The sequence below is a fragment of the Hippocampus comes genome, unplaced genomic scaffold (genome assembly GCF_001891065.2).
Source record: "Hippocampus comes isolate QL1 unplaced genomic scaffold, H_comes_QL1_v1.1 scaffold51, whole genome shotgun sequence".
Classification (NCBI taxonomy): domain Eukaryota; kingdom Metazoa; phylum Chordata; class Actinopteri; order Syngnathiformes; family Syngnathidae; genus Hippocampus; species Hippocampus comes.
Window position 1 is genome coordinate 106,794 of NW_017805497.1, and position 12,058 is coordinate 118,851.

Consider the following 12,058-nt stretch of genomic DNA (forward strand, 5'->3'; position numbering starts at 1 on the left):
AGACTACAGTAATTGTATTTGACACACATACGGGGAGAATTTTGAATTGATTAGGAACAACATTTGACTCGCTTCTCCCCTATACAGTCTTAATGAGGGTCAGGACTCAGGACAATGTAAATGTTTTACTTGATTGTTGAACTTTGCCTCTTCAAACAGGAAAGATCCCAAATTCCAAAAGTTTGGCCACGACGATAGTTATGCAATCTCACGTTATCAAACAGAACACACACAAAACAAAAAACATGAGTTTGCTTTAAGCATGCGTGTGGCTGCTGGTAATATCCTGTTGTGGAATCACTTAACTCAACTTTGGGTACTGCTTCACAATCCAATGAGCTCCAAAGTAAGACCTATGCCAAAACCTTTCTCTCATTACATAAATAATAAACACAATAATACAATAATGCTTAGTTTTGATTGACACTGTCGCAATGATACGATTTATTAAAAAATTGCATATTATTGCTGTGGCACACTTTTGTGTTTTTTACAGCAACACGCTTTAGAGTGCTTTGTATTCATTTGTTGTCAGAAAAAGAAAAAGAATGGTCCATTTGCATTATTGTTTCGTCACGTCATTAAATAAAAAATAAAAATCCGGTTTTTGAAAATACGAGTGTTTACTGTGCAGCGTGTATATCTTAACGAATTCCTAATCCTTATCATGATGAACAAAAACACGTCCCTATTTTAAAAATGATACATACAATTGAAGAAAAAAAATCTATTTAAACAAAAAGGTTCTTGAAGTCTGAGAATTTAAAGTAAGATAGATGTAATTTATTGTTTACAAATATGGAGAAATATGTTTTGAAGTCAGAGGTTATTGATGCTTGGATATTGTTTTTTGAGGAACAAGGCGAACGATAAGTGAATCGCTCTTTAATTCAATGTTAGTAGGTCTTTGATTACAGCGCACCACAAAACCGTCAATCGTTTGTCATAAGAATTTTACACTGGCGAGCTCATTCGACGGTCCCGATCACGTGATCTTGTGACCCGGAAACGTTCCAAATTTCTAACCAATCACAACCATTCACTCACCACCGCTCCCCACGCACTCTGACTACTCTCTACGTATGAAAGATTTTCTTCATTGTAATAGTTTTAACAACGTTTTTAAAATTGTTTCGGAATTAGCAAGACGTTATCAGATGCCTCCGTTGGCAGCGAGACTATATGACTGGTGCGTTAGCACTTTCAACTAGTTTTGCCATGCCCCATGTCGGTGCTCGTCACCGGTGTCAGGCACTCGTACTACGATAGCTAGCTACAGTAACTCACAAAGAGGTTTTCTGAGCTATGTTCTTGAATACATATTGCGTGTTTTGTGTCGGGTAAATAGGTGCTGTTTCGATAGTCTGCAAGAGGTCCGTATTGGGTAAATGCCACTTTAACGATAAGTACAGTCAGCTGACACGTAGTTAGCCATTCAGCTACAACCACGGTGCGTTATAGCTGTATTTTTTTTAATTAGAAGCAGCAACATATGTGACAGGTCATCTGCTCACTCTGGGTTTATATAGGTCGCATCGTTATCTCTCAAGCAGTTGATTTCCAACCCTCTTCCCCTCCCAGCATGGCTGAAGACTCGATGGAAATAGACGACTCTCTCTACAGGCAAGTGGTGTCATCAGAAAACGCAAGTTATTCACTGTTGATGGGGATTCAAATGACCTCAAAGCTATATTACAGAACTGGCAAGAGCAATGCTTTGGATAAATACTATCATATAAAAAGCATATTACTGTTCTGCTCCCTTTCTCCTTCTGTCTAGTCGCCAGCGCTATGTGTTGGGAGACAGTGCCATGCACCAGATGGCCCAGTCCGCAGTCTTTCTCAGTGGATTGGGAGGGCTGGGAATTGAGATAGGTACTCTTATCACACCATTGTAATATACATTTGCTGATCACAACATTAGTTACACCTGCACAATTGTGAGATTGTGTTGGATAACCCCAATACAATAGCTGTATCAAAGATTCTGCCTTGCATCGATAATGCTGTTGCTCAGTATCAAGAGCTGTTTCATTTTATCATTGAATTGTGCTAGTGTACCCAATGAAGTATCCACTGTCTCTTCTACATACATGACCAAGCAACTGGAGATCTGACAATAGAAGTATTTTTTTCACAGCAAAGAACATTGTCCTGGCTGGTGTAAAGGTAGGCACTCTCTTAATGTTTAACTTGGGTAATATTGCACAGCATGTTGGGAGTAGTGATTAACACTTCTGCCCCACAGTCAAGAGGTTCTGCATGGGTTCAAATCTTCGATCAAGCCTGCCTGTGTGGAGTTTGCATGTTCTCCTTGTGCTTGCTTGCCTTTTCTCAAGGTGCTATGGCTTCTGACCACATCCTAAACCTTGCTTGTTAGGTCAAGTAAAGACAAATAATTGTTCCTAGGTGTGAGTGTGAATGGTTGGTTGTCTATTCTGTGTGTGCCCTGTGATTGTCTGGCGAACAGTCCAGGGTGTACCCCACCTCTCATCGACCATCAGCTCCAGCTTACCCACGAGCCTAATTGTAACAAGCGGTATTGAAAATGGATGAATATGATCGATATCTTGTGGAAAAGAAATTCTCATTGCTGCAATTGTTTAGACATTATGAGAATGTAGTGTATGTTCTGTATTGTGCAGGCAGTCACCCTCCATGACACAAAGCAGTGTGAAACCTGGGATCTGGGCTCGAACTTCTTTCTTCACAAAGAGGATGTGTTGAGCCAGCGGAAAAGGTAATGGGCATCAGAGATGAGCCATTCATCTTTTCTCACACATCAGAGTGATGTCCATCCATGCCGAGCTTTTATATCCTTTTTTAAAATCCTTTCTTAAGGGCAGAAGCAGTTTGCCCTCGAGTTGCAGAATTGAACCCTTATGTCCATGTTGACAAATCCATCTCTGCTCTGGATGACAACACTGATCTCAGCTTTCTCCAAAAGTATCAGGTATGTGCAGGTGCACCGAATAGAATAAATGAAATTGCTATGTTTAATATCTACTTAATATCTGACAACTATTTTTTTCCTAGTGTGTGATTCTAACTGAAGTCAGACTGAGCCTTCTGAAGAGAGTGAACGAGTTTTGCCGCTCACAGCGCCCTCCCATCAGAGTAGGCCTTTTAAACACAATCAAGCAAAAACAGATGACTGTCCTACAAATGCATTTCAAACATGTGAAATGTTAACACAAACTACACTGTCTCCGCAGTTCATTGCATGTGACACATATGGCATCTGTGTGCGGGTGTTCTGTGATTTCGGAGAAGAATTTGAAGTGTTGGATCCCACAGGGGAAGAACCAAAGGAGATTTTCATCCAGAGCGTCACTCAGGTGAACAGTTAAAAGTTTTCCACCAAATGTTCAGAGTGAATTTGGAGGACCAAACTGTTTTTTGACCATTGTTGCTCAATAGTACCCCATTGGGGCTACAAACTGTTGGAGAAATGTCTCATTATTTATTTCAATAATTTTCCGCTCAGGACAATCCTGGTGTGGTCACCTGCCTGGACAACCAGCCTCATGGGCTCCAGACTGGCCAGAGTGTCGTTTTCAGAGAAGTCAACGGCATGGTGGAACTCAATGGCACTGCAAGACAGGTTTCAGGTATTATATTATTTCTGGCAAGACTGTTTTTTTTTCTGCAGAAGCTGTCTTGATTGTGAAGATGAGTGAGAAATGTGTTTTTACTTGTGTCTATCTTTAGTCCTTTCCCCTCACAGTTTTGCAATAGGAGATACATCCCATCTACAAGCATATGCACATGGAGGTTTCTTTGTCCTTGTGAAGACCCCAAAGATATACACATTTGTAAGTCAAAAGCATCTAATAATAAATAATGGTTAATAATTAAGAAAAATACATTTGTGTTTTTGTCTCTGAACATCTCCGCAACATTTTAGGAACCACTTGAGAGACAGCTTTGGGATCCTCAGGTCTTGACTCCAGACTTCAGTAAACCAGAGGTGACTTGAACCGCAGGTGTTGGGGTTGTACTGTGGTGTATAATACAACTTGCAATCTCTTTTTAGTCACACAGAAGCACTACACCCTGTCTTTTCCCCTAAATATTGGGATAGCGTTTCCCACATTTTTCAGGAGATATGCCTGGCCGTACAAAGATTCACAAATAACTGACCCCAAAAAGGATTAAAATTGGTCATAAATGGTAAGATGGTGACAAAACACAAATTTTGTCTGCATATGGCAACTCAACTCACTTCAACAGAGTTCCTTGGCTCCAAGTGGAGCACAAAAACAGGAATTAAGTGGAGGATAGATTCCAAAACAAAATCAGTGAAGAGGGGAATTTGCTAAGGTTGAATTTGCGAATCTATTGCGGCACACTGTATTGATGATAATAAGTAAAAGTAACCTGAAACATAACATTTACTCCTGCTGCAGCCTCACCAAAATTTGCTTGCCACCTCCCTATTAGGCACCACTACAGATCCATGCTGCCATGTTGGCTCTGGACACCTTTCAGGAACAGCACAATAGACTTCCCAACACTGGGTAATCAAAACTTTTCAGTGCCCAATCTGCCTTTTGTATGGAACACTTTTGCGTGCGCGCGCGCGTGTGCGCGCGCGCGCACACACACACACACACACACACACACACACTAAGGTGTTGGGCTTTGTCACATTAACTCATGACAAAATTCACTCTATGCCACCAGCTGTTTACAGGACACTGAGACTCTACTGAAATTAACTGAGGAAGTGAATGCCACACTCAGGAACAGAGTAAGTGCACCCCCCACCACCCTAAACATGTTTTTTGAAAGAAGTGTTTCGTGAGTTTCAGGTCATTCATGTAGACATAAAGCCTATAAAATGTTAGTTAATCTTACCTTGCTGATGTTGCTATTCCTGCCTCTCTGTATTTAGGCTCCTGTTAATGCAGAGTTGGTGCAATGGCTCTCGAGGACTGCGAGGGGGACGCTTCCTCCATTATCGGCTGCTGTAGGAGGCCTTGCCAGTCAGGAGGTTCTGAAAGCCATCACTGGAAAGTTTGCACCCCTGCAGCAATGGGTAGGCGTCATACTGTAATATCTCATTTGGATTTGGCACTCTGACATGATCTTGTCGGCTATGTGTATATTGAGTCGACTTGTTTTTGGTGCAGTTTTATCTTGATGCCATTGAGGTAGTAAAGCCACTTCAGAATCTGCCTGCTGAAGAGTTTCTTCCTCAAGGAGACCGTTATGATGGACTGCGAGCTTGTATTGGTAAATCATTGTGTGGGGAACTGCACAAGCTTAGGGTCTTCATGGTAGGTTTTGTCCAGCTCTTAATTAAGTAAAAATGTTAGCACAGTCATATTCAGATCCATTTAAAATTCATGCTCCCATTTCCAACTTTGCAGGTGGGCTGCGGCGCCATAGGCTGTGAAATGCTGAAAAACTTTGCCCTTCTCGGAGTGGGTTTGGCTCAGAGCTCGGGCCAGGTGGACACTTTACTTCTGTTTGGTTTAACTACATATCTGTCATGCAATGATTTTCCTTACTATATGAAAAATTATTATTCCATATTTGTCTTCAGGTGTGTATCACAGATCCAGACCTCATAGAAAAGTCCAACCTCAATAGACAGTTTCTTTTCAGACCACAGCATATACAGGTGAGATGATCATTTCGATTAGCCTAGACGTTTTCCATACATTTTTTTTTAAGTTTGTCTCGTACAAACCCAATAACAATGACATGTTAAACATTTAAAAAAACATGTTCAAACCATATTTAATTGAATACACTCCAAAGACAAAATAGTTAATTTTCAAACCAATAAACTTTTGTGTTTGTAGCAAGTAATCATGAACTTTGAATTTAATGGCTAAAACATGTTACAAAAAAGCTTGGAAGGGTGGCAAAAAAAATCAAACACCTGTTTGGAGCATCCCACAGGTGAACAGGCTGACTGGGAACAGGAGGGTGCCATGATTTGGTATAAAAGGAGCTTCCTTGAATTGTTCAGTCATTCACAAGCAAAAATGGGGCGAGGTTCATCACTGTGAACAATTGTGTGATAAAATAGTCGAACAGTTTCAGGACAATGTTCCTCAACATACAATTGCAACGAAGATAGGGATTTCCTCACCTACAGTCCATAATATCATCAAAGCTTGGGAGAACTCAACTCCAACTCAATATTGGTTACCTATCCAGTCTCCCCAAACTCCCTACACTTCAAAAAGTTTCTTTTTCTCCATGTCAGAAACCAAAGAGTACTACAGCAGCCGAAGCCACTCTGAAGATCAACCCAGACCTGCAGTTGGATCCTCACCTTAATAAAGTGTGTCCTGCTACGGAGAGCATCTACAATGACTCCTTCTACTCACACCTGAACCTGGTGGTCACTGCACTGGACAGTGTAGAGGCCCGGAGATATGTGGACAGGTGGGTCAAAACTAGTCTGCCTCTCCAAGCAGTCTCTGTGATCAATAATTCCTAATAAAATAATAACTTGGATCTACATTGAGCCTTTGAAAGGGCCTCAATTTTAATTTTACTGTTTTCCAGCCGCTGTGTATCTAATCAGAGAGCACTCCTGGACTCTGGGACCATGGGAACTAAAGGACACACAGAGATCATTGTCCCAAATTTGACTGAGTCCTACAATAGCCATGTGAGTGTACTTGCAGACACACTTCCCTGCAAATGTGTACTCTTCTTCAAGATACAGAATGAATGAATTTGTTACTCCCCTCACTTTGTTCACCAGAGGGATCCCCCAGAAGAGGAAATCCCCTTCTGTACCCTCAAATCATTCCCTTCAGTCATAGAGCACACCATCCAGTGGGCCAGGGACAAGGTAGACCCCCATAAAGCTCATCAGAATTCATTCCCGCATCATACCAAAAATGGTGGTTGTTAATCCTATTGTCCTAATTTGGTCTTTACCATCTAGTTTGAGAATGCATTTGTCCAGAAGCCCTCCATGTACAACTCTTTCTGGCAGACCCACAAATCAGCTGAATTTGTGCTCCAGGTGCAAAAATCACTCTTTTGTTATTAATCCTCATGATGAAGTGCTTCTCTTCCTATTGTTGTTTTTAGTTCTAATGATTTCTTTACATTTGTCCACAGAAAATGCAGGCGGGTGAAAGTTTGGAGGGCTCATTTGAAGTCATTAAACTGCTTAACAGGCGGCCTCATTGTTGGGAACAGTGCATTACCTTGGCTCGGCTGAAATTTGAAAAGTATTTCAAGAGAAAGGTAAGGAAGGACTCTTACAATGTCTTTATTTTGAAAACCACTGCACAAATCATTCGGTCCACTTGCTTTACATGCACTGTACACTGAGGTCTTGATTTGAAACCTGCATTAATTTCACAATATGCTTTTTTGGGGGTTGTATTTTCAATGCTGTAGAAATTCGATATTAGAAACTCCTCTCAATAAATAACATTAGAGAGGTGCCTCTCTCTTCACCCTAACGCATAGCTGAAGTGTACAGAATTAGCACAGAAGATTTCAGAGACAGTTGACACAAACTAAATTCCCGCCACGACAGCTCACTGGGTGATAAGTTGCTCCTCTGTGCCAATGTGTGTGTTTGCTGTGTTCACTACTGTAAGGGGTTAAATGCAGAGGAGACATTTTGTGAATCTGCCTATATTCATGACCATAAAAAAAAAAAAAAAAGACAAGATTACCAAGGAGATGGACTATTTAATTGTAAATCAGGGGACCACCTCAATATTTTGTTCCATTTCACTTCCCAGTGATGCCATTTTCACATGTCCTAATAATTTTGTTCACGTTACCCATCAGGAACATATCATCTATCAAAAATTTGCATTATCTTTGTGAAAGTGAAATATTTGACACTGCTCTTGGGCTTGTTTATGGATCGTGCAGGTGTATCTATCCGCCTTTAACATTTTGATTGAAATGATCTCTTCATGTAGGCCCTGCAACTTCTGCATGCTTTCCCACTTGATACAAGGTTAAAAGACGGAAGTAAGTTTTCAACACATTCCCATAAAAGCGTATTATACACTTGGCAGCAAAACACACCACTGTCTCCGTTTGTCAGGTTTATTTTGGCAGTCTCCCAAAAGACCGCCAGCTCCCATCGATTTTGACTTAAAAGACCCCCTGTGAGTAAACTGCTTTGACGTTACCGTTCTTGTGTACTGCACAACTCATCTTACCCCACTGGACAACTCACTTTCCCCTTTATCCCTTCAGACATTTCACCTTTGTTGTCAGCACGGCCCGGCTCTTTGCTGGCATTAATAACATTCCATACTCAGAGAAGGTGAGTCAAATGAAATTGTGACTTCGGAGGTTTCAGCCCGACGCCGGCAATATGCAACGCGTATACGGACTGCTTCATTGTTGTTTTCACTTTCCCCTTTCAGGATCTCTGTGGAGAGGCGGTGGCTGAAATCCTCTCTCATGTGAAGATCCCTAAATACCAGCCCACTGTCAAAGTATGCTTCAATGTCACTGATATGAATTTCACCATAACGGGTCATGAACTCAATTTATTTCGGTTCATCGCCTCCTTCACAGTGTATCGAGACAGATGAGGCGGCAAAGAAGCCTGATCAATTGAAGATGCCTCTAAGCAGCGAAGAGGAGAGAGCGGCCATCGGGCAGTTACAGTATGCCATTGCTGGCGACTTTGTCAAAGCAGGTTTGTCTTCAGATATTTATAATGCGGATCAGCAACAGGTCGATGCGTCGACTTCCGCATTCTGCAATGAAGGTTATTGCTTGAAGTCGATTAATCGCCACCGCGTGCTTTGGCAACAACACGGGTGCCTCGCTGAAATCAACAGGTGGGGGGTCCATGCAGCAAACCAGTATCAGTGCCTCAAGCGTGTGGCAATAAAAATGACTGTTAGCACGGGCAACATGAAAACCAAGTGTATCCTCAAACACTGTTTGTGTGTAAGTTTTGCTTTGGGGCCATCTTGTGGCATATGCCAAAGAAACTCTGTTAAAGTGAGATAAAGAGCTTCATGTAGTGCTTTTCTGCCACCTTCAAAACATGTATTGAATATTGCCTTTTGTTTTGTTAATACGCTAAATGGAAAAATTTGATGGAAATTTTAAAACAATCTCACCCAGCCCTAGAACCTAATGAATATATTTCCTGTAACTCCAAGTGTGGTGGTGTTCTCATGTGATCTCTAGACAGGTTGCAGATGTCGCCGCTGCAGTTTGAGAAGGACGACGACAGCAACGGCCACTTGGACTTTGTCACTTCGGCGTCCGCCCTGAGAGCCAAAATGTACTCCATCGAGCCCGCCGACAGATTCAAGACCAAACGCATTGCCGGCAAGATCATCCCTGCTATCGCCACGGCAACAGCAGCTGTGGCTGGACTGGTGAGAAGATCCCTTAATACAACGCGTTCCATCTCAAAATAGCATGAAGTTCTGTTCAGAATGGTAACACAATTCGGTGCCTGATTGTCATCCATTCAACTACTTGTTATGGCTTAGGTGGCCCTGGAGCTGATCAAGATAGTTGGAGGCTTTGGCTTTGAATCTTTGAAAAACTGCTTTTTCAACTTGGCCCTCCCTGTAGTGGTCTTCACTGAGCCAGCGGCTGTCAAGCGGGCACTCATCAGGTACCATTGTCCGGGTTCTTATTCACATATGCGGCAAATTAATTGCATTTCCATTCATTTCAATGTGTAATGAGGATTTGAGATACAATCGTGTTCACGGAACAAATTATACCCGTCTCTTAAGGTTTCACGATAAATGAAAGCGCCATTATGCTAAACTGTTGTTGTATGTTGTGAGGGTGTTGGTAAATGATTGTTGCTTATATATTTATTTATTATATATTTAACTTACATATTTTTCTTTGCGGCAATTAATACATTAGTGGATAATGTTGGAAACACAATTAATACTGTGACTTGAATGGCTGACAATGCTCAATCCATCGTTTACCGCCTGCTTAGAATAATGCTCAGTTTGGATCGATGCTGTCACAGAGCGTCTTACTCAAGGGCAGCATGATGGAGAAATGGTTTGCGCATAGTGGGTTAGCACTCGCACATTCTGCCCCAAAAAACATGCTGAGTGCACCCTGCCTCTTGGCCTCAAAGTCTTCTGGGAGAGAGGCTCCAGCTCACCCGCGGTGCCTCAAATGAGGACAAGCAATTTCGAAAAGTGAGCAGTAATGTTGTGACATCCTCATGATGTCTTTCAGGGAGAACATCTACTTTTCCATCTGGGACTGCTGGACTATCAGTGGTCATGAGGACTTCACCTTGTCTGACTTCATGAATGCAGTCAGGGTGAGAAACACTCAGACTCACATATTTGCTGTTTTATTTTCCTTTTATTCTGAACTTCTTCAATGGTTATGATGTGCTTTTCTTTATTTCAGGAGAAGTATGGAATTGAACCCACAATGGTCGTCCACGGTGTGAAGATGCTCTATGTGCCTGTGATACCAGGACATTCAAAGAGACTTAAACTGACGTGAGTGCTTCATTGAGAAACGTTTCTTTTATTTCTTTGCTCCGATCGGTAATCTAAGAATTTTCTTCAAAAAGTTTCCATTTTGTGGAGATTCATTTCTTAATAACACTGGAAAACAGCAAATTTCAATCAGGTTACTTTTTTTGGGTGTTCGTAAATGTAAATTTGACACTGATTTTAAAACTGTCCGAGAGATATTAGATTTTGTTTTTAAATTTGAATGACAGCCACAGCCGAGGCTCCCTCAGTGGTCACCCAGCCCGACAGTCGGTGCCGGCTTCAGGCGGCCGCCAGAGACTGATGACGACCGAGCTGTGCATTTTCTTTTTGACACAACTTTTACCTTTGCTGCTGGATACTCATGTGGACTGAATGCGGAGCGGGGAGAAAACTAAATAGATGGCGGCGGCGCCGAGCGGCGGGTTCAATGTCTTCTTGTTTTATGTTTTATGGTTATTTTGTTTAAATTTTTGATGGGAAAAAAAAGATTAAAAAAAAAAACATTGTCTGACCTACTGACCCTATGTTGAAATTTCATGTTACCGGAAACACACTACTTTTTTTTTCTTCGCCTAATGATTAAAAATGGCACCCTGTGTTTTGTGCGTGCAGGATGCAGAAGCTGATAAAGCCATCGGCAGCCCGCCAATACGTTGACCTCACGGTCTCATTTGCTCCAGAGAGAGCCGAAGACGAAGATCTCGCCGGTCCTCCCGTCAGGTACTTCTTCAGCCGCGATGATCACATGCCCTGACAACGTCCCACTTCTTGTCACCTTCATGTATGCCGTCAGAATGACCAGGAAGTGGTCGCAGCACACACTCCTCCTCAGCCTTGGTTCCTGGTTTTCTTGCCTCTGATCCAACCATAGGAATATGAAGGTCGCTGGGTAGCACTTAACTGTATTTCTGTACATACAGTATGTTCTCTCTTTTTGTTTAGTTTTTTTTACTCGTGATGATAAAGTGGACAGCACCGCCTGTGTTGATGCCTTAAGACCCCTTTTTGTTTGTGGTACTAAAGCTGGATTAAAAAAAAAAAGTGTTTACAGAACCTTGTCGACACCACACAGCCACACTTTTCTCATGTGTGACAAGCTGTTGGGCCAGATTTAAAGCCAGTTTACACTTTAGAGGTTATATCATTGGAAATGCCGCCATACATGCCCGTGTTTGCCCATTTAGCCACACTTGTACCTGAGTCAGTGCTACATGTTTCCAAGCATTGTTTGATCATCGTTGTTCCTTCACCTCAATGCTTATTTATTAATTGTAGACGGACTTGAGGTGGCATCATGCTGCTATCCCTTCTAGGATCACAAGCAACATTTTCTAGATTTTTATTCTGAATTTGTTTTCCCAAGCGTCCTGATGTTGCATTTATTTACTCCATGCTGACTTGGTGTCTGTTTTTGTTGTGTTGATGAATTGTCAGGTAAAAGTCCTCAAAGTGTTGTACATCATGTATGTTGGAAGCTTTCCTACAAGTATTTTGAAGAGGTATTGTTGGAAGAAAAATAATGTGGCATTGAATTCCACCTCCTCACACAAACAGGTGGTTCCTTCCACTTTTTACTCAAAGGTCTGTACCACATC

The 12,058-nt window shown here is 41.8% G+C and overlaps 1 protein-coding gene across 5 annotated transcripts; it reads left to right on the forward strand.

The window, feature by feature from the left end:
• Positions 1–1,001: 1,001 nt before the first annotated feature.
• Positions 1,002–11,961, forward strand: uba6 (ubiquitin like modifier activating enzyme 6). Of its 5 annotated transcripts, none has more exons than XM_019876613.1 (32): positions 1,002–1,080; positions 1,530–1,623; positions 1,781–1,875; positions 2,141–2,169; positions 2,646–2,740; positions 2,842–2,953; positions 3,037–3,117; positions 3,216–3,338; positions 3,488–3,611; positions 3,712–3,815; positions 3,908–3,970; positions 4,444–4,520; positions 4,687–4,753; positions 4,898–5,041; positions 5,136–5,282; positions 5,376–5,456; positions 5,552–5,629; positions 6,224–6,405; positions 6,529–6,634; positions 6,731–6,820; positions 6,917–6,997; positions 7,096–7,224; positions 7,920–7,971; positions 8,048–8,111; positions 8,203–8,272; positions 8,376–8,447; positions 8,530–8,653; positions 9,157–9,350; positions 9,468–9,595; positions 10,189–10,276; positions 10,369–10,463; positions 11,076–11,961. In XM_019876613.1, the coding sequence occupies exons 2-32, from the start codon at positions 1,583–1,585 to the stop codon at positions 11,215–11,217; spliced, it is 3,078 nt and encodes a 1,025-aa protein (XP_019732172.1). In that variant the 5' UTR covers positions 1,002–1,080; positions 1,530–1,582; the 3' UTR covers positions 11,218–11,961. The 5 variants fall into 5 exon arrangements, with proteins under 5 accessions (XP_019732172.1, XP_019732171.1, XP_019732173.1 ...); XM_019876612.1 differs by lacking the exon at positions 1,002–1,080 and adding an exon at positions 1,087–1,189; XM_019876614.1 differs by lacking the exon at positions 1,002–1,080 and adding an exon at positions 1,199–1,293.
• The last annotated feature ends 97 nt before the right edge of the window (positions 11,962–12,058 follow it).

Coding starts and splice junctions, on each gene's coding strand:
- uba6 (XM_019876612.1), top strand. Junction 5,630..6,223: donor TCAGACCACAGCATATACAG/GTGAGATGATCA, acceptor TCTCCATGTCAG/AAACCAAAGAGTACTACAGC. Junction 9,596..10,188: donor GTCAAGCGGGCACTCATCAG/GTACCATTGTCC, acceptor GATGTCTTTCAG/GGAGAACATCTACTTTTCCA.